The 19,080-nt window shown below is 41.7% G+C and overlaps 1 protein-coding gene across 2 annotated transcripts in view; it reads right to left on the reverse strand.

Moving 5' to 3' along the window:
- The window catches only part of mctp2a (multiple C2 domains, transmembrane 2a), a 52,424-nt gene that overhangs the window by 11,663 nt on the left and 21,681 nt on the right, over window positions 1–19,080 (reverse strand). For both annotated transcript variants that reach the window (XM_017704218.2, XM_017704219.1), the window contains exons 14-19: window positions 18,929–19,031; window positions 16,894–16,995; window positions 16,509–16,583; window positions 16,164–16,283; window positions 4,143–4,262; window positions 177–218 (exon numbers count right to left, since the gene is read on the reverse strand). In XM_017704218.2, the coding sequence (XP_017559707.1) occupies window positions 177–218; window positions 4,143–4,262; window positions 16,164–16,283; window positions 16,509–16,583; window positions 16,894–16,995; window positions 18,929–19,031 (562 nt within the window). The remainder of the gene's footprint in view (window positions 1–176; window positions 219–4,142; window positions 4,263–16,163; window positions 16,284–16,508; window positions 16,584–16,893; window positions 16,996–18,928; window positions 19,032–19,080) is intronic.

Here is a 19,080-nt window from a genome sequence, read left to right on the forward strand (position 1 = left end):
TGTCCTCATTTCCAGTGTGTTTAACTTGGATGTTGCGAGTTAAACACGCCAGCAAGAGGGACAGTGACACTCAGCACAGTACCACAAGGTCAGACCCACAGCTCTGTGAACTCTGAGGCTATGGTTAATCAAAAAGGTGGGGAAAAAATGAGGCAAGATAAAAAAGAATGAAGTACCTTTTCATCCTCATCTTCGTCCTCTGCCACAGACATGCTCTCCTGGAAGAGAAGGAGAATGAGTTAGAGGGCTATGCAAGGTAGACACATGTAGGCATCGGGGCATTTTTTTTTTTTTTTTAAACAAACACCTCGTAATGAAAACCTGACCTTGTACATACACCCCTATTGGGAGAGGCTCGTTGCCTTAGCAACAACATCACAGGGGTGACCCCACACAAAAAAGAAAGGTGAGCATGAGGGGCCTTCCTCACAAGAGCCGTGTCACCACTGAGCAATCTCATTTCTCCACAACATAAACACACACACAAACAACAAAACACACACAAAACAGAAGGGGGAGGGAAAAAATGAAAAACAGTTAATTTGGGCTGCCTGTGCCTGAATCGCTGTACATCAAGTCGCTGCTGTTGCTGGCTAGGGATAGGATGTGGCATTGCCAGGGAGCATTCTGCCGGGGAGAAGAGGTCAGAGCAAGGAAGGTGACAGAGGCGCAGCCACACTTTAACATTGCCCAGAGAGCACTGCTCTGCCCACAGCACTGACATGCAGGCCATGAGTTAGGGAGAATGTCGCTCAAAGGACAGGATGCATTCTGGGTAGAGACTGAGGCGACAAACTTCCAAACCAGTGGAAATGGAGGTCACTCCAACTGCATGAACAATGCTAACCTCACATAAAACTTTTAGACACATTTAATGACATGTCTGTCCTGGACATCTTGACCAAATAAGTCTAACTGTACATATTTCAGAGTAATAGATTTTTTGTATGAAACTTATGATATAGCCATCAAATATTATAATAGTTGCGACATGGAATAAACACAATATGACATGTCTGCTATATTGCTTAGCTTGTCTTAACTTGATCTTCATTTATTCAACCTTGCCTCTCTGGCTTAATCTCCAAACTGCTCCACCTTCACTGTCCCTCTGATCTGCTCATTTCTAATCTTGTCCATCCTTGTCACTCCCAACGAAAATCTCAGCATCTTCATCTCCGCCACCTCCAGCTCAGCCTCCTGTCTTTTAGACAGAGCCACAGTCTCCAAACCATACATCATATCAGGACACACTACTGTCCTGTAAACCTTCCCTTTCACTCTTGCTGCTATCCTTCTGTCACACATCAGCCCTGACACCCGTCTCCACCCACTCCATCCTGCCTGCACCCTCTTCTTCACCTCTTTTCTACACTGTCCATTGCTCTGGATGGTTGACCCAAGATATTTGAAGTCATCCACCTTTACGACCTCTACTCCTTGCATCTTCACCTTTCCACCTGCCTCCCTCTCATTCACACACATGTATTCCGTCTTGTCTCTACTGACCTTCATTCCTCTCCTCTGCAGTGCAAACCTCCACCTCTCCAGATTCTCTTCCACCTGCTCTCTACTCTCACCACAGATTACAATGTCATCTGCAAACATCATGGTCCATGGAGCCTCCTGCCTGACCTCATCTGTCAACCTTTCCATCACCATTGCAAACAAGAAGGGGCTCAAAGCTGATCCCTGATGTAACCCTACCTTCACCTTGAAACCATTTGTCACTCCAACTACACACCTAACCACTGTCTCACTATCCTCATACATGTCCTGCACCACCCTAACATACTTTTCAGCTACACCTAACTTCCTCCTACAGTACCACAGTTCCTCTCTTGGCACCCTATCATATGCCTTCTCTAGATCCACAAAGACACAACGTAGCTCCTTCTGACCTTCTCTGTACTTCTCTACCAACACTCTCAACGCAAAAATTGCATCTGTGGTACTCTTTCTGGGCATGAAACCAAACTGCTGCTCACTGATCTGAACCTTTTGCCTTAGCCTTGCTTCTTTGTTGTCCTCCTCTCTCTCTCGTTTTCCTCATTCATTAGTTCGTCAAAGTACTCCTTCCATCTACTCAACACTCTCTGTTCACTCACTAGTACATTTCCCTCTCTATCGTTTATCAGCCTAACCTGCTGTACATCCTTTCCAGCTCTATCTCTCTGTTTAGCCAAATGATACAAGTCCTTTACTCCTTCTTTACTGTCCAGCCTCTCATACAACCTGAGCCTTTGCCTTTGCCACCATTCTTTTCGCTATGCGACTAGCCTCACAGTACTCCTGCCTACTTCCTTCATCTCTCTGGTTATCCCACTTTTTTTACTGCCTTCTTCTTCTGAATACTCTCCTGGACTTCCTCATTCCACCACCAACTTTCCTTGTCTTCTTTCCTCTGACCAGAAGAAACACCCAACACATTTTTGCCAGTTTCTGTCACCACCTTAGCTGTAGTTTCCCAGTCCTCAGGTAGCTCCTCACTGCCCCCAAGGGCCTGTTGCAATTTTTCCCTGAACTGCCTGCAACCATCCTCCTCCTTCAGCTTCCACCATCTAATCTTTGGCTCTGTCTTCACTCTCTTCCTCTTCTTTGTTTCTAATCTCATTCTACAGACAACCACCCTATGCTGCCTTGCTACACTTTCCCCTGGTACCACTTTACAATCTCCAATCTCCTTTAGGTGGCATCTCCTGCTAAGGATATAATCCACCTGTGTGCACCTCCCTCCACTCTTGTATGTCACCCTGTGTTCTTCCCTCTTCTGAAAATACGTGTTCACCACAGCCATTTCCGTTCTCTTTGCAAAATCTACAACCATCTGACCTTCCGCATTTCTGTCTTTCACACCATACATACCCAGCACCTCTTCATCCCCTCTGTTCCCTTCACCAACATGTCCATTGAAGTCTGCACCAATCACCAATCTCTCCTCTCTAGGGACACCATCTACCACTTCATCCATCTTACTCCAAAATTCCTCTTTCTCCTCTAACTGACAACCAACCTGTGGTGCATATGAACTGACCACATTCAAAATTACACCATCAACCTCCAACTTCAGGCTTATGATCCTGTCTGACACTCTCTTTACATCCAGAACACTTTTCACAAGCTGTTCCTTTAGGATTATCCCTATTCCATTTCTCTTCCTCTCTACACCATGATAGAAGAGTCCCTACTCTAACCTCCACACTCCTGCCTTTCTTTCTCTCTTGCTGCCTTCTAAACTGCCTTCCTCCTCTCCTCTTTGATGGTCTTCAACCTACAGTAGTCCAATTTCCACCAGCACCCTGCTGGTCAACAGCACCGGAGGCAGTCATTGTTAACCCGGGCCTCGACCGATCCGATATGGCAATCATATTTGTGATCCGCATGATAGTTTTGGCACAAGTTTGACGCAACCCTCACCGTTTATCCGGACTTGGGACCGGCACCAGAAATACACAAAGTACACCCCTAAACCAAATTATCCCAATTATACATTTAGACTCTTCAGTCCATAAAACTTTGCTCCCCATTTCAGATGTCCAGTTTCAGAGTTTTAGAGGAAATTTTCTTCCTTTTTTTCAGTAACAACTACACATCTTTTCAGACCCATAACACTGAGTGGATTATCTTATTTCTAATCTCGTCAGAAATATCCTGAAAAATGAATAACTTGTGCTTAATGGCAGTTTTCACTGGAGGCTACGCAAATGCAGGGTGGTCTCTGACTTTTGCACAGTACTCTACTTTGTACATATGCAGTACATGAATACATGAAGGTTTTAACACCACCTTAAACAAAATAATTGTAACAGTACATTTGTAAAACTTCTTACAATAAAATTTGTAAAAAGCCTTACAATATTATTGTTACTAACCAACATTCTTGCTTTAAATGCCTCGCATTTTGGCCCAAACCTTTTCTATAAGGTGTATCTTCATCTCATTTAATTTTGCAAATATTGAATTTGCATGTGTTGCTTAACAAATACCCTTATTCCTTAATTTAAATAGTTTCTGTGTAATATAGGCTTCAGTTGCATCTTTTAAATAATGCTGAAAATGTAGTGTGTGCTGCTGATCTGGAGGGCTGTGTAGGCTGACCGCTAGTTTGGGATTTGCTGTGTGGGTGAGGTCACGGCACTCACCAGGTCCTGACTGTGACTGCCTGCGCCCGGGGGGATGTGGAAGTAGTTCCAGCCAATCAGCAGGAGAAAGAAGAGAGGCAGCATGAACAGCTCAAAGTGCCACACCGTCCCTACAAAGATCTGAGAGAGAGAGAGAGAGAGAGAGAGAGAGAGAGAGAAAGAGAAAGAGGGCAGACAGAGGGTGAAAGTCACGAAATGAGCAGTGAGCAGTGCTGCCCTCATACAACACTAGCCTACTCCCACACTCCCATACACACTAAGCCATCCAGTGCCCAGTACACCACCTCCTCAATAACACCACACAAATGTGTCATAAGACCTCTCAGCCCACATAAATAACCCAAGCGGACATTGCAGCCACATACTGGCGGAAATGCTAAAATTCAATATCACAATATTTTGCAAATACTCTGTCCAAAAGTATTCAAACACCCATTCTAGTTAATGAATTTCACTACCTTAGGGCCCTCCATGCCCTGACACTGGCATCACATACGGCCTGACTAATCTTCATAGAAAAGCACTGCCGATAAAATGGGACATTTTGGAGCAGCCACACATGATCCTAATGTCTCTATGCCCAATGTCAAGCACTGAGACTAGAGTACTAGAGAGGTAAAAGGCCCCCAGCATTGGTCTATGGCACTGTGTTCCTCAGAGTGATAGAGCACAATTAGATACTTTTGGGATGTATTGGAGTGGCTTTTGTGATTCAGAACTATATATCCAACATCATTACATATGACTGATGCTCTTATATTTGAATACAATGAAATCCTCAGAGCAATCTTCCAACATCTATCAAGCCTTACCAGAAGAGTAGAGGCTTGAGACTGCAGCAATGGAGGGTATTCTAAAAGTCTAAAAATAAGGTTTTGGTATCTATCAAGACTGCAGAAACTAAAAATCACTATTGTTGCATGACAAAGATACTGGTATAAGCAGCCTATCACCCAATGCTATGGCCTGTTGTGGCCCTCCTGAAAATCACAATACTGCTATAGAACCTCTGTCATTGTGTGTGTGTGTGTGTGTGTGTGTGTGTGTGTGTGTGTGTGTGTGTGTGTGTGTGTGTGTGTGTGTGTGTGTGTGTGGATGAGGGGGTGTGCATACATGTTAGCAGCACAGCAGCAATTTTAATATTTTAAAATTCCATTTGCATCGATTAACACCATGCTGATGCCACATAATTTTGCAACAGCAAAGCCGGGTGGCTGATAAGTTGGTCTGACATACTGCGCTCCAAATGTTTTCTGACTGCAGCCCTGATGTTAGACAGGTGCATATGGCACTGCCAGGATTTTACTCCTTCCCCTGCAAAGAGTCCATAAAAAGCCAACAATTCTGGTAGCAGTAAGATGAATCATGTTAAACGAACACTTTTTCATGATGCAGTAAGAGGAGATGCATTGCCCCCTGCACCTCTCAGCTGTGAACTAATTAAGCTTGTTTAGGGTCAACCTAATGAGCATTTCAGAGGGTTTGTCAAACAAAACATGAAGCAGGGGAAGGACGTATAAGAAGGAATTCAGTGAGTTATGTAGGTACAACTATGTATGTGATGTTCAATACATGGTGATGCAACATACTCCTGTCACAAAAATGCTTTAACAACATTTGAATACATTGTGTCATATTTGCAGTCATGAAAAGTAAGTACACCCCATGATTGGTTGAGACTTTGTCAACATATTTGGAGATAGTAAGATGCCACCACCACGTCAGTGGCACTGCAGTGCTGAGAATGATCCACCATTCAAATAATAATTCACCATGCTATTTGGCACATTGACTTTTGATATTTGTACTGTACTTTAATTACAGTGAAAGATACCTCAAATGTGAGTGCTACATGTTTTGTCTACATCATTAGGAAAACATTGATGGCTCAGTTACAAATGTTATAGCTGGCTGTTAAAGCTAAATTATTGTCTCAATAAAAGTGCTAATAATTAGAACACTATTAGAGAATATCTTAGTGGAACTTGTCTTATTTAAACCTCAGATATCTGGTCTGGTTTGCTCTTTTTCCAATTAATAATTAGTCTTGTGTAACTGAATTTAGCACCGTACAGTATGTGAAACACTGAACAAAACCACTGTACACTTGTTTTTATTTTTATAGATGTGGCACTATTTGTTCTTTTTTGTCAGCTGCAACTTCCCAAACCTATGAAAAAACAATGTCATGATCAATCGGTTTTTTTATGAATTATGAAAATTAAACTTTTTTATTTTTGCCATTTAACATTCCTAGTACAATATTCCTAGTAAAATACTTAAATAATTATTATGGAAAACTTTTATAGTGGTATATTAGGTTTGGTTTGAATTTAAACTTCACTCCGTTTCTTCTGTTTTATTTCTCCATGAGCAGAATTAGTGTACTGTAGTGGCTAGAGGTTTTGCAGAAGCCCACAGAACAATAGGCGGGTGTTTGGCTAGGCGCTTGTTAGAAACAATATGTTTGACTTAAGCCTGAGTCAGGCTTAGCTTGGACTAGGCCTTCAGGCCTGGAGTTGTAGCCCTGGTAAAACAGCAGCATGTTTCTGTCATATCAACCAGCATCCAGACACCATGCTCTGGGGCCAGTCTACCTACCACCACTCGCAGACAAGGTTCATGCACACACATACACACACATGCACACACTGCCACCGGGGATATGTGAACCGTGTCTAATGCACAGAGCGTTCAGCCTACACAGCCCTCCAGGCATTGCAGCAGCATGGTACACGTCTGGGGCTTTCTTTAATAATTCATAACAATTGTGGCCATACTGTACCATTGCAAGTGATGCCTTTCACCACTTGCTGCTATTGTACCATTATCTGTGAGGGAAAAATGATGCAAACTGAAAAGTGCCAGATGAACAGAGGTAAATGGAACGGTGCTAAGCTGTGTGTGTATGTGTGTGTGTGGAGGGAGGCCTCTGCCTGTCTGCTCTGATTTAGAGTAACCTGTGTCATATTGTGTTACTTCCAGTCCCTGGTGGTTATGTTCTGGGGCTCCCCCACCCCACCTGAGCTCAGCAGGTTGGCCCACAGGTTGCTAAAGCGAGAGGGAGAGAACCAGCGAGTCTGCAAAATACTGCCTCTAGAAGCACAGGACAGCCAAAACCCCTTTGCCCTCAGTCACATAAGCCGCCTCATTAACCACAGAAGTCCAACTGCTTACTCTGTGTCTTCCCACACGACTAGGCAGAGGGAGCCCATTCATTTCCACCTGGGGAGCCGCAAGTGAGAATCTGTCACAGGTATTCATAATCGCATAATAATGCAAATTTTTGCTCAGTGGCACACAGCCTTGGTGGACAAGATAAAAGCCCGGCAAAATTCAGCACCTTGTGTCTAAACACAGTGTCTAAATGAGGGGATAAACCAAACCTGTCAGAAAAATCTCCAGCTTTGCCTCCCACCATGTGTGTGATTGTGTGTGTTTGAAAATCAGCCTAAATATACTGAATTTATATCCCTTTCTAAACGCTAATAAAAACGTCCCACCGCATGCCTGAGAAAGCCATTCCAGTTCCATCGGCTGGACGTGGAGACAATGTCCAACTTGTCAAATAGCCTCTAGCTAATGAGCAAAGGCAGCGGTCTACCTTCCCCCCATCTAAAATATTCCATCGCTCCTACGGAAGAGAGACGGAACTAATTCTCCACTAAGTGGTTTATGTTTTATTAGCAGCAAGCGTCAGTGATTAAAGAACCGTGCAGACAAATTGCACCCTGTCAGGCTTAGGAGTAAATTTATATTGAAAATAATCCACAATTTAATTGGCCTAAGAATCAGGGCTTCCTTTTAGACTGTAGAGATGTGCTCCCATGCATTATTGGGAGTCAGATTTGATTTAACAACAAGCAGACATTGGGTCTATATGGCTGACAATCATTAACTGTTCACATAAATAGGGGAACAAACTGAAGGAATAAAGTTATAAGCTATAATTAGGCTATTTGTTTTGAAACCATGAACAATTGGATAATGAATGGATGATAATTTGAACAGACATTGCCATGTGTGTGGTGGTAAAAGCCTCCTTTGGTGAAAGCTATTCATGTGGAAAAACGTTTGCACGGGTGTGCATGGAGTGTAACAGGATGAAAAAATGAAAAAGTTTAATAAAAAGAAGCGAATTAATAAAAAGCGTTAGTGTGTGTTTGAGTAGGCTTGATGGCCATTGGAGATGTGCTCTCCTCCGTCACCTGTGAGTGTCTGAAGGAGAGCAGCCAGAGCCAGGCCACTCCACCGGCGAGTTAACAGCAACCTGACAGCTTTTGCTTTATGGCACTGTTAATATGATTCTGCTAAACGCATTTCTGTGGCTTCTCAAGTCGATCCCCCATCATCCACCACAGCCCCCACCCCCCGACCCCCCCAACCACCCCCCCCCCCCCAGGCCGAGCGGAATTCCTGCACCTAATAATAAAGCACTCAGCGATTAAAAGTGTGAATAAAACAACTCCAGGAGCTGGAGCAAGGCTGGCAGCAGCACACCACCCACATTCTCCCTGGAGGGAGAGTGAGGGAAAGCCACGGCAGGAACAAAAGGACAAAGACGCCCTCACTAAGAGTTTATACAATCCTGCAAATTGATTAAACGGGAATGGGGGGTGGAGAGTCTTTCAATCCAGACTGCTCACTGACGCACTGAACAGAGGAACGATGGGGAAAAAATGCAGAATTGTGGGTTTTTAAGCCACTGCTACTTGTAAAAATTTACTATAGTGAGAGTACAATGTAACTGTCCATTTAAAAATCTAATTCTGCTGAATTCTGCATGAAGAAGGAATAAATGATTAAACAAACCGAAGACATGAGTAGTTGAATAAATTGATGGGATTAGAATGACAAAAATATGACCATACACTTAGAATAGAAGAACTTGAAAAATTATAAGATCCAGGCCTACAAGTGAAGCAAAATCAGATTAACATTGCAGAACTGGCTTTCACTAAAATATCTAAAAGAACCATTCACCATTTATGGAAACGTAGTATGTAAGAATAACCAGAAAGCCATTAACTATATAGGTCAACGTTTTTGGATGTTTCACTGACCATTAGATTGACCGTTCTGACAAGGATTATACGTGTGTATACTCTCTCTGATTGTGCAGCTGCTAGCTGGGGAAGTTTGTCTCATAGATGCATGTCTTTCATTCATTTCTGTAGCATAGAAGCTCCAGCCGCTAACACACAGCTGCCAGTGCCAGCCAAGCCTGTGAGGGTCAGCGAGAGGGCCATGGAAGGATGCCAAATTATATGAACATATCGGAACAAGTCTAACAAGGCCGACAACTGGCTACAGGGTTTGTGTATGTGAGAGAATTTATAGGTTTAAAAAAATGCTTGTTTTTTTTTTTTCTTCTAGGTGAATCAGAGGGCAGCTGGAGTAATCTACATGGCTTTCTCAATTAAAATACAAAAAAGATAGTATTAATAATGAATCAAAGGCCCCAGTGACTGCTGTGCTCACGCCTGCCTTTTCTCAGCCAGGGAAATAGGGAGAGGAAGTGGAGCAGGCTGGCCGTGGGCTAATGTTGGCCATAGCATCGCACTGCTATTCTTTAAAGCTGCAGTAAGCACAAGAGCAATGAGACATGTAATTTGTGGTGAGGCAGGGCCAAGCTTTTAGAGAGTGTGTGAGAGGGACACAGAGAAGATTTCTCTGTAGGGCAGGTAGAGTGGGTGGGTGAGTTAGCTGCTCACAGCTAACGCTGAATAAATATTTCACATACATTCTGCTGAAACCCTATCGACACTGAGAGGAGAAGGGATAGCGAGATAGAGAGATGACAGAGAAAGACAGCTTCATTTTACTAAGAGCACTGAGGATGGCATAAATATCATCTCTGTCATTAGCATCTTTAACAGCCAGTGTGGCTCAGACTAAACAGCAGTTTCAGAGGTAATGTCATTTACAGTGCTGCACAGCATGTCTGCTCATGTTATTGTATTATATAGAAGATAATGCCTCACTTAGTAATAAAATGCATCATTCAGTAGTAGTTTAAATCATAATCATGGAAATTCTCAGAATATTTGTTACTGTTGGGACAAAAGCTGAACCTTTTTTCCTATTTTTTTTTTTATCTGAAACTGCCCGCTGCCTTTTACTTTTTTTAACAATGCTTGATGAATGGACACACAGAAACTTCCCTTCAAAATTAAGATAATCCATTTCTTCTTGTGTAAAGCTACTTCATAAATTTTGTGAAAATGAAAATGAAGGCATAAACAACTGTAAAATTTAACAAAAATGGTTGGACTAAATGTCTGCAGCAGTGTTCACCTGATTCTTAATAATATGCTCTCGTGAGTTTTATTGCAGCTTGAACCACAATCACCTGATTTTCCCATTCGATTTGTAAAGACTAGAAAACTGTTCAGTATGTGGGACTTTTACATCCCTGCAAATATTTCAGAAAAAAAAAATTAAATTAGATGTCATTGAACCAGTTTTTGTTTTTTTCACTGCTGCTTCCAGACTTCTGGCCTGTAGCTTAAGGAAGTTAATAGTATAAACAGTTCAACAGTTACTTTCTTTTGCCAAAAAGTGATTTAAGCACAAAGCTGTAATAAATGCTGTAAAGCTGTTGTGACATTTGCCCAAGCAAGTTCCTAGTTACTCACATAAAGGCGGGCAGGCTGCAGCCCATGCAGTGGCCGATGGGATGCTGTTGTTATATGTGTGTGTGCGCATGCTGCAGGCAGAGGGTGCAGGGTGCCTGTCAGTGGCTGGCCACACCGGCCACCACTGTTTAATCCGTGTCGGGAGCGTTAACACTCAGCGACCTTCTGGGTGACAGATCCGCCATGCGAGCCGTCTTCCCCCAAGGCCACCCAAGCCTGAGTGTCAGCTCCACTCACACACATACACGCACACACATGCATCACGGCCAGCAGGGCCAGGCAGGGGCCAGCAAGGGCCACAGCCAGCGGAGCCTGGGGAGAACTGTCCACTCCGACTAGGGAGGTGATGAGCGTGTTAGCGCTGGTCATTACTATAGCACAAGTACAGAACAACCACATACTAACACACATATTAGCTTTGAATATGGAACACACTTCGTAGTGGCCTGTAATGGGTACAGAAGCTAAGCTGGAGCTGCTGAGTTGTTGCAGGAAAAATATGTTCTATTTTCTATATTAATATTAGCGTCATGGTTGTTGCAAGTATTGTAGTAATACAATAATATACAATATACAATAGCAATAAAAAATAGAATAATATTAGCGTCAATACCCTGCAAGTATTGTAGTAATACTCAGATGGAAATGCTCAGATGGAAATAAAAGGGTTGAAATCTTGAAACACCCAACATAAATTGTATAGTCACTATGCTTATTACATACTAGTAGAATTCCATAGGGACACTAGCAGAAATGAGCTTTCTTGTAGAGGTACTTTTCCCTTGTTTTTTCACATTTATAGCCCAAACAGGATGCCTGGCTGTAACAGTCAAAGGTCACCACCGGTTTATATTTATAGTAGGACTGTATTGTCTGGATTGTCAATTAGTCATTCACAATGCTGATTATTACATTCCATATTAACAAAACATGGAATTATATGAATATAATAAATGCACAAACAAGCAAGATATCTTAGCATGGTATAGTCTCATTGTATGATATACTAAGAGTATTAATTTATAACACGTCTAGGGAAAAGTGCACTCACATTTGAGATTTGAGCGACTGCAGGAGCGTTTTGAAGCTGTTTTCCAGCATGGGGACGTGATTGGCCAGTGGTAGGCCTGTCAGCATGCGTGATGAGAGACAGGTCTATAAGGTCAGCGTAAACCTAGTGCCAAGCCTCAGGAGCCAGGAGATAACACCCAGCATACACATCTCAATAACGCTCGCACTGTCAAAGCTGCAGCCATCACGCCACGTTTAGCGCCTGCTGCAGTCCGCCTCGTTAATTATTAATCGATTGGAGGATGGTTTCAAGAAAGAAAACCCTGTGCACATATATCGCCATCAAGGGCTCTTCTGGCTGTCATATCTGCAGTAAATTCCATGACAGGTCCCTGAAGAGCCTGGAGCCTGGGCCCCATGAGATGCTGAGAGGGAGACACACACACACACACACACACACACACACACACACACAGTCTCTGCCTAAGTCAACTGTCCAAGCTGGACCATTCAGTAAACTCTTAAACCGAAGTGAAATTAAAAAAAAAGAAAAGTGTAATAAGAATAAAGAAATATTTGGTCACACAGCAATGTCTTCACACATACATCTCGTGCTACAATGCTGCACAACCAGGACATCACTGCAATGTAGAGCTTCCGGTGCCTCTCGAGCACATTCAATGTAAATCAAATCATTTAAATCATCATGTAAATCATCATTTACACAATCCCCTCTTATTCCAACTGAAGTTTATCAGCCAAGAAAGGCTTTACTTTTGTCCAAAACTGTCACACTGGAGCTACAAGTCTAATGTAGTTAACAAGTAAGGGAAGTTAATAGCTTCCAGTTAGCATTACACAAACTGCACGACTAAATCAGCACACATTTTCCTACTGTTCAGTTATTATATAATCTCAAGTAGACTTGCAGATGTAGTTTCTTACACTGTTATCTATTAAAATCACCAAACTATCTCTTTAAACCTGTCATCACCAGGGATAGAGTTAAGCGGAATAATGGAGGCCATAGTAGTAATCACTTTGATCATGGTCCCAGTAAAGCAGTTAATAACCCAGACTGAGACTGCGCTATTGCTGTGGCACCCCTGGGGGTCTTTGGAACCGGCTCTGACCCTCTGCGGTTCTCATCTGGAGCAATGGCCACTGCCGGCCCAGAGAGGGAAAGCCAGAAAGGGAGCGAGGGAGAGATAGAAAGAAAAACCCTCCGTCATAGCTGCCAACTGTGTTTACAGCTGTGCGGCATCAAACATTCATCAGATGCCATCTTTACAGTCTGTGATGTGAAGCAATCAGCATTTCACAGCCTGTCAAATGATGTCTAAACCGCTTGCTACCTGGCAGTGTCAAAAAGAAAAACGGCTCAACACACACACAGGTTTTTCTTTTTAGTTGCGTCTACTGACAGCCAAAGCAAGCTCATATGTTAAAATATTAATTCTACTTAAATACTTAAAGCGCTGTAATGACAGCAAAGCTTGGAATCAGCTTTCAAGTGTAAATGATCGCTTTTTCTTTATCCCTCTCCTTTTTATCTTTATTGAAAACACTTGGAAACTTTCAAGTTCTGAGGCGTCATAATTTGGCCATGTAAACGTTCAACTCATTTAGCCTGTGCGACAAAACTTTTTCATGGTGAGTTTGTATTCTGTGTGGACAAAGAATGGGAAAATTTCTTCTGCTCCCTGTCTGCCATGAGAGCCTCCACATCTTCCTTCTGGAAGTAGAGGCATAATGCAGGTTCTGAGCACTGCCACTGGGTGCATGTTTGGCAGGGCTGTAGCACCATCTGCAGGCTCAAATGGGCAATGCAGAAAAGAACTCTGAGTGACCCCTCTGCAGTCTCTGCTGATGCGTGCCACATTCATCTCTCTCTGTCTTCGAAAGAGCCACATCTAAAAAGCAGCATTTTATGAAGATTTTAGCTGTCACTGTCTCTGTCTCTCACTATGTCTCTCTCTCTTTTTCTCTCTCTCTCTGACTAGAGACTGTGTGCTTGTCAAAACTTTAGAAGTGCCGTTTCTGGGCTCATTACTGTAGCATAAACAAGTAATAAAATGTATTCTGGATTTTTCTGTTTGTATCTGGGTGCAAGGCTGCAAATGCCTTCTAAGGATTCGCCAGAAGTTTCTCCTTAAATGCAGACGAGGCACCCTTTCAAGATTACCTAATGAGCTGGGTGCTATTTTAAAACTGAGCCGCCACAGTCTGATATGGAGGAAAACTTCAAAAGGCGGGCGTCCACTTAGAGTGGAGATTATGCAATCAGAGACAGAAGCCCACCACCCTGCAAACAATGACTCGAATGCTCAGACTTGCACACATAGCGTGTGATATAGCTGGAAAGATCTATTTGTAACGTACCATACAATACTACAATGCAGTAATGTGGTAAAGCTTAACAACACGGCTTCAGTAGCATTTGGAACTGCATTCCCAACATGCATCTGTGTATATGTAAGGCTTACATAAAGAAATTTACAAAGTTACAGATCAAAATGTCCAGACGTTTTGTTTCCATCATCTGAAAATGCCAGCTACTCTTTACATTGTGTGAACATTTTATGGCAAATGGACCAATGGAAATGGTCTAACATACATTAATATATATATATATATATATATATATATATATATATATATACACACACACACACACATATGTTCAGGCAGAGAAGCACTCTCTGAGACACATTTTTCTCTGTGTCTGTGGATGAAGAGCTGTGTCTTTTGAAAAGAAGTGAAGCCAGAAGAGGGAGTATGTATAAGCTCTGTGCTGCGAGGGAGGTCAGCTCAGTGGCCTCGGGGATTTCCAGCGGCAGAGTGTGTGTGTTCTTGGAACAGGCGCAGCTGCCGGAGCCTATAGCCACGGACAGAGAAACCGCAGTGAAGCGAATGCATTATAGGTGTAAACCCCTAAGAACTGTGATTTCCGGCTGCTTTATAAATAATGTATGGTAACGTATATTAAAGCCAGGCTCACGCATGAGGCGGCTGATACTAGCATAGCCTGGAACGCAGGGTGCAAATTAAAGGCATTGAGACTGCTCTAATTATGCAGATGTGAGAGGCAGGCAGAGGCCATCTGCCCATGTCTGACTCAGTTACCTTCCTTACCTACAGCCTAAAGACATACATAGTATGTCCATAGTAGTCCCATTTTCTCCACTCCACATTTGGAAAGTGCTGTTTTTTTCCACTTATTTTCCTTGACATTGAGTTTCTCCTTCCTTTTGCAAGCATATAGTCTTATATTTAATCTCTTCAGAAATATCTCCTGAAAAACGAATAACATGTATTTACTGGCCATTTTTAATGGAAGGGTGATCCCTGACTTTTGCACAGTTTCGTACCTGCAAAGTTTGTCTTAACATAAAACAGCAATTTACCTGACTAATACTTTAGGTGTGTTTTGCAACACTCTTTATGTGTCCTTTGGAGTGTCACTCCTTTGTATGAAGATTAGAATTGCCTAAATACTCACTTTGCAGTTTTCTTTTACAAACTATTGCTAAAGGCACATACTGAAAATATTCTGACCCAACCGAGTGCTGAAAACACAATGGGATGAAAATGGGATATAAATAATTGTTGATAAATGCCATGGAATTGAGCTCTGATCCATCACCTTGATTTTATTTTATTTACACGTGTGGCCCACCTGAGCCATGGTGCAATTAAGTGCAACTGCATATAAATATTTAAAATGGGGTGGTTTTTTTTGTTTGTTTTTTTGTTTTTTTTGTATGTGTAAAGTGATACTTGCTTATTCCCCCAGCCCTGTTAAAATCACTGCAAACTCACAATGGCTAATTTTATTTTTTAAATGCTGGCTCAGTTTATATACCATTTCCTTCTTAACTTCGTAATATAAACCCTGTATCATTCACCCAGCTCTGTATGTAATCATGTGAATTGCAAGCCCATCATCAAGACAGCTCTTCTTTCCATTCTCTGAGGTGCATGAGGGAGCAGCCAGCGGCAGTGCCCCATGCTTCTCTCCCCAGGTGACCAAACACACAGCCATTCAACACCTGCCCTCTGGGGGGCGCTGCTCATTCCAGCAGCACAGAGGGGAGTGCAGATTGTACTTTGGCTCTCAGAAAGCCCTGCCTCTGAAAATGCCTGGAACAGCACTGCAAGGACAACTTTAATACTGCATAGTGCGCAGCAAAGATGAACTCCATGGAAGTATATTCCAACCCTTGGTATCAGAATTAAGAGTGTTAAGTTCTCAGAGTGCTAAGGGAAATTTGCTTTATCACAGATGAGTGATTACTTTGTCAGTCAGTCTCATCATTAAGAGGTAGGCCTAGTGTGTAGATATCCAATAGAGGAAGGATGAAGGACTTACCAGGAAGGCGGTGATGCTCCTCTGAGTGCTCTCCCACTGAAAGCAGCTTTTAATGTACTGCAGTGTATACAGAACAGCTATGCTGATCCTCCTTACACGGTAAATGTTGCGCGCTAACAGCTAATGGGGGACAAAACAGTAGTTAGCAAGATGTGCTCGGGGATGTAATGTTCACAACATGACGTTAAGCGAGGTGTGGAGAGGCTTTTTACAAGGAAGCTTAGCTGGTGATAAATATTAATGTATTGAGTTGTGTTAGGGCTCTGTGGTGATGTGAAGCCATATTGTTATCCTCCAACGTCAGGTGACAGACTGTATAACACCAGTCGTGATCAATAAATTCACCTTTTTATTGAACTTCGGGCTGTCCTCCACAAACTTCTTTACTTTAGGCTTGAAGGTTCTGATGGCAGCTCTGACCTGTGAGAAGCAGAGTTCAAAGCAATCACAGGTTGAAGCCATTTCTGAGTGCAAGAAGTTCATTATAGTATGATCTGCTCAATGTGGGAAAACACTGGATGTCAGATAACACCCACCCCACACCCAATTACTAATGAAGCTATTTGGAAACAGAAACCAAAGTACTGTTGAAGTGAATCTTAAAAAAATCATCAAATCATCTCCTTAGCCAAAACAGGTCTGCCTCTTGATTTTAGTCTACATATGGCAAGGAGGGTTAAGCGGTATCCTGCATCAGTGCCCTCTATTCAATTCACAGGTGCATTCTCACCGGGTTGTAGAAAATGCTCATCTCCAGAGTGATGCTTCCTTTGGATGTCCCTGCCAAATCCTCTTTTTTCAAATGTCTGGTTATCTGCTGTCCATTGGAAACCTAAATATTAATTATTTGTGTTAATATTACCATAATGTCAAAATGCAAAAAAATGGGGGTGTCGAATTATATGTTTATAAAATGGATGGTTGCAGTCCTGACTGGCTGAACTGCATTCGAAGCCTTTGTAAAATACTCAATGTACGCACACCAGTTTTGTTTTACTGCATCATGTCACAAGAAATCATTGAGCTGTAAGTGGATTAATCTTTGAATCTAATGCTGCTTGCATGGACCACCAAGTGCACTGATGAAGCAAGAACCTGTTTTTGTTTAAACTGAGGGGCTGACAACTTACTTTAACTAGAACTAGGCTGGTCAGCTAACAGGCTAAAAGACAAGCAACAGGCTAAATAACTACATCATTAATATCACATGCCTTAAATAAAGTCCTTAAGATATGATTCAATGTGAAATGGCAATATAAAGGTCTAACGAATGTCATTTAAATGGTTTACATGCTTTAAATGTCCATGTTTAGATCAGATCTGTTTTAAATTGCATCAAACCCAGGCTGAATCTCAAATGGCTCTGCACTCCCTAAATAGTATGTTATGGAAGTTTTTAAATATTACGTTCTATGGCCAGATGGTGCACTATTTGTTCAGTAAGGATGTGGAGAAATACCAAATGACTATTTTTTTAGCAATATTATGTACTTTTGGGGTGCAGAAACCAGTATTTCAAGCCCTAAATATGCGCTATGTAGGGAGCGGGGAGCCATCTGAGATTGAGTCCAAGTGAGGGAAGAGTGTCGCCATCAGCTTGGTGCTAAATAAGATTGGTAATTACATTGAGGGCATATTGGATGAGATGTCATAGTGGTGGTAATTTAATGGCCAAAATGTACTTAAATTGCAAAGATCTTTGCATTAAACAGTGCTGTTATATGTTCATTATCATCAAAAAAGTAGTATACAGTGATAGGTGACTGAACATTCATCTCTTCATTCAGCGATCAATGGATGCTTGAGAACAATACCATACTCTAAAGGAAGTACATTTTTTGGTGGAATAGTTATTTATGTCTATTATCAATAATAACATAAGTAACTGACTTAAAAGTTGAATATTTTATCATATTTTATGTTGTCCTCCACTTTTTAAAAGCAGTAAGGCACTGGAGGCTGTGCATTACTGTGATTTTATTATGGCGATGGTGATAAAATCGCAGTAAAGCACAGCCTCTCATGGCTTTGTTGCTTAAATCTGACATTTTTGTCAGAATTAAAGCGAGGCACACATAATTAATCATTTAGTATTGATTACTGTTTCTGTGGTATTTTTTTAAACATTTGTCACAGAGCCTGTTTTTTTTTGTTTTTTTTTAAAGTAAAAGGTTTCTTTTCAAAATGACAAACTAGTTTAGTGTTTTAAGGTTCTATCTGTAGCAGTCAATGAGTAAAGTAGATGAATATGCACTAGCTTACTATTATACAGCTTAATTAGCTAAATAACAATTAGCTGAGAGAAGCCAGGTATAATAGCTAGCATAAAATAATGTCATAAAAGTGCTTATTATCCAATTAAAGTTTTTGAAATATTGAGGACAACTGCAGTGAAGCAGAGGCACCAACACCAAAGACAGAATGTCTGTTATGATGATGATGATGCATTACAAAAAATACATTTTAAGAATTGAACATGTTTGAGACTGTGAAAAGCTGCTGTACTACATAAGAGCTTTGCTATTAGAGTGGAATATATGCTCATCAGTATTTCAACAATGTACCGATTGTGGACAGAACCATAGAATTCTAAGCCGACAAAATATACAAATTTCTTGTGGGCTATGTTTCCAAAGCAGTACGCATCAAAAGATGAATTCATAATAAATAATGGTCAGATATTAAGACTCTGAGATAAAAAATAGGCAAAGCATTTAAATAGGGCAAAAAAACCCAACAAAACAATATGGCTATTTTGCACTTACTGTCAGCAAAGGAATAGCAACTTTTCCCAGAAAGTCCCGCGATTTGTCCCCATCTTCACCAAAAACAGTCAGCTCCAAGACATCATGGATATCCTTAATTGGACTGTAGAAGCCACAGACTCATATTATAATGTACTGAAGTTTGGGAGTGA

The sequence above is a fragment of the Pygocentrus nattereri genome, chromosome 7, assembly GCF_015220715.1.
Source record: "Pygocentrus nattereri isolate fPygNat1 chromosome 7, fPygNat1.pri, whole genome shotgun sequence".
In the NCBI taxonomy this organism is placed as follows: Eukaryota; Metazoa; Chordata; class Actinopteri; order Characiformes; family Serrasalmidae; genus Pygocentrus; species Pygocentrus nattereri.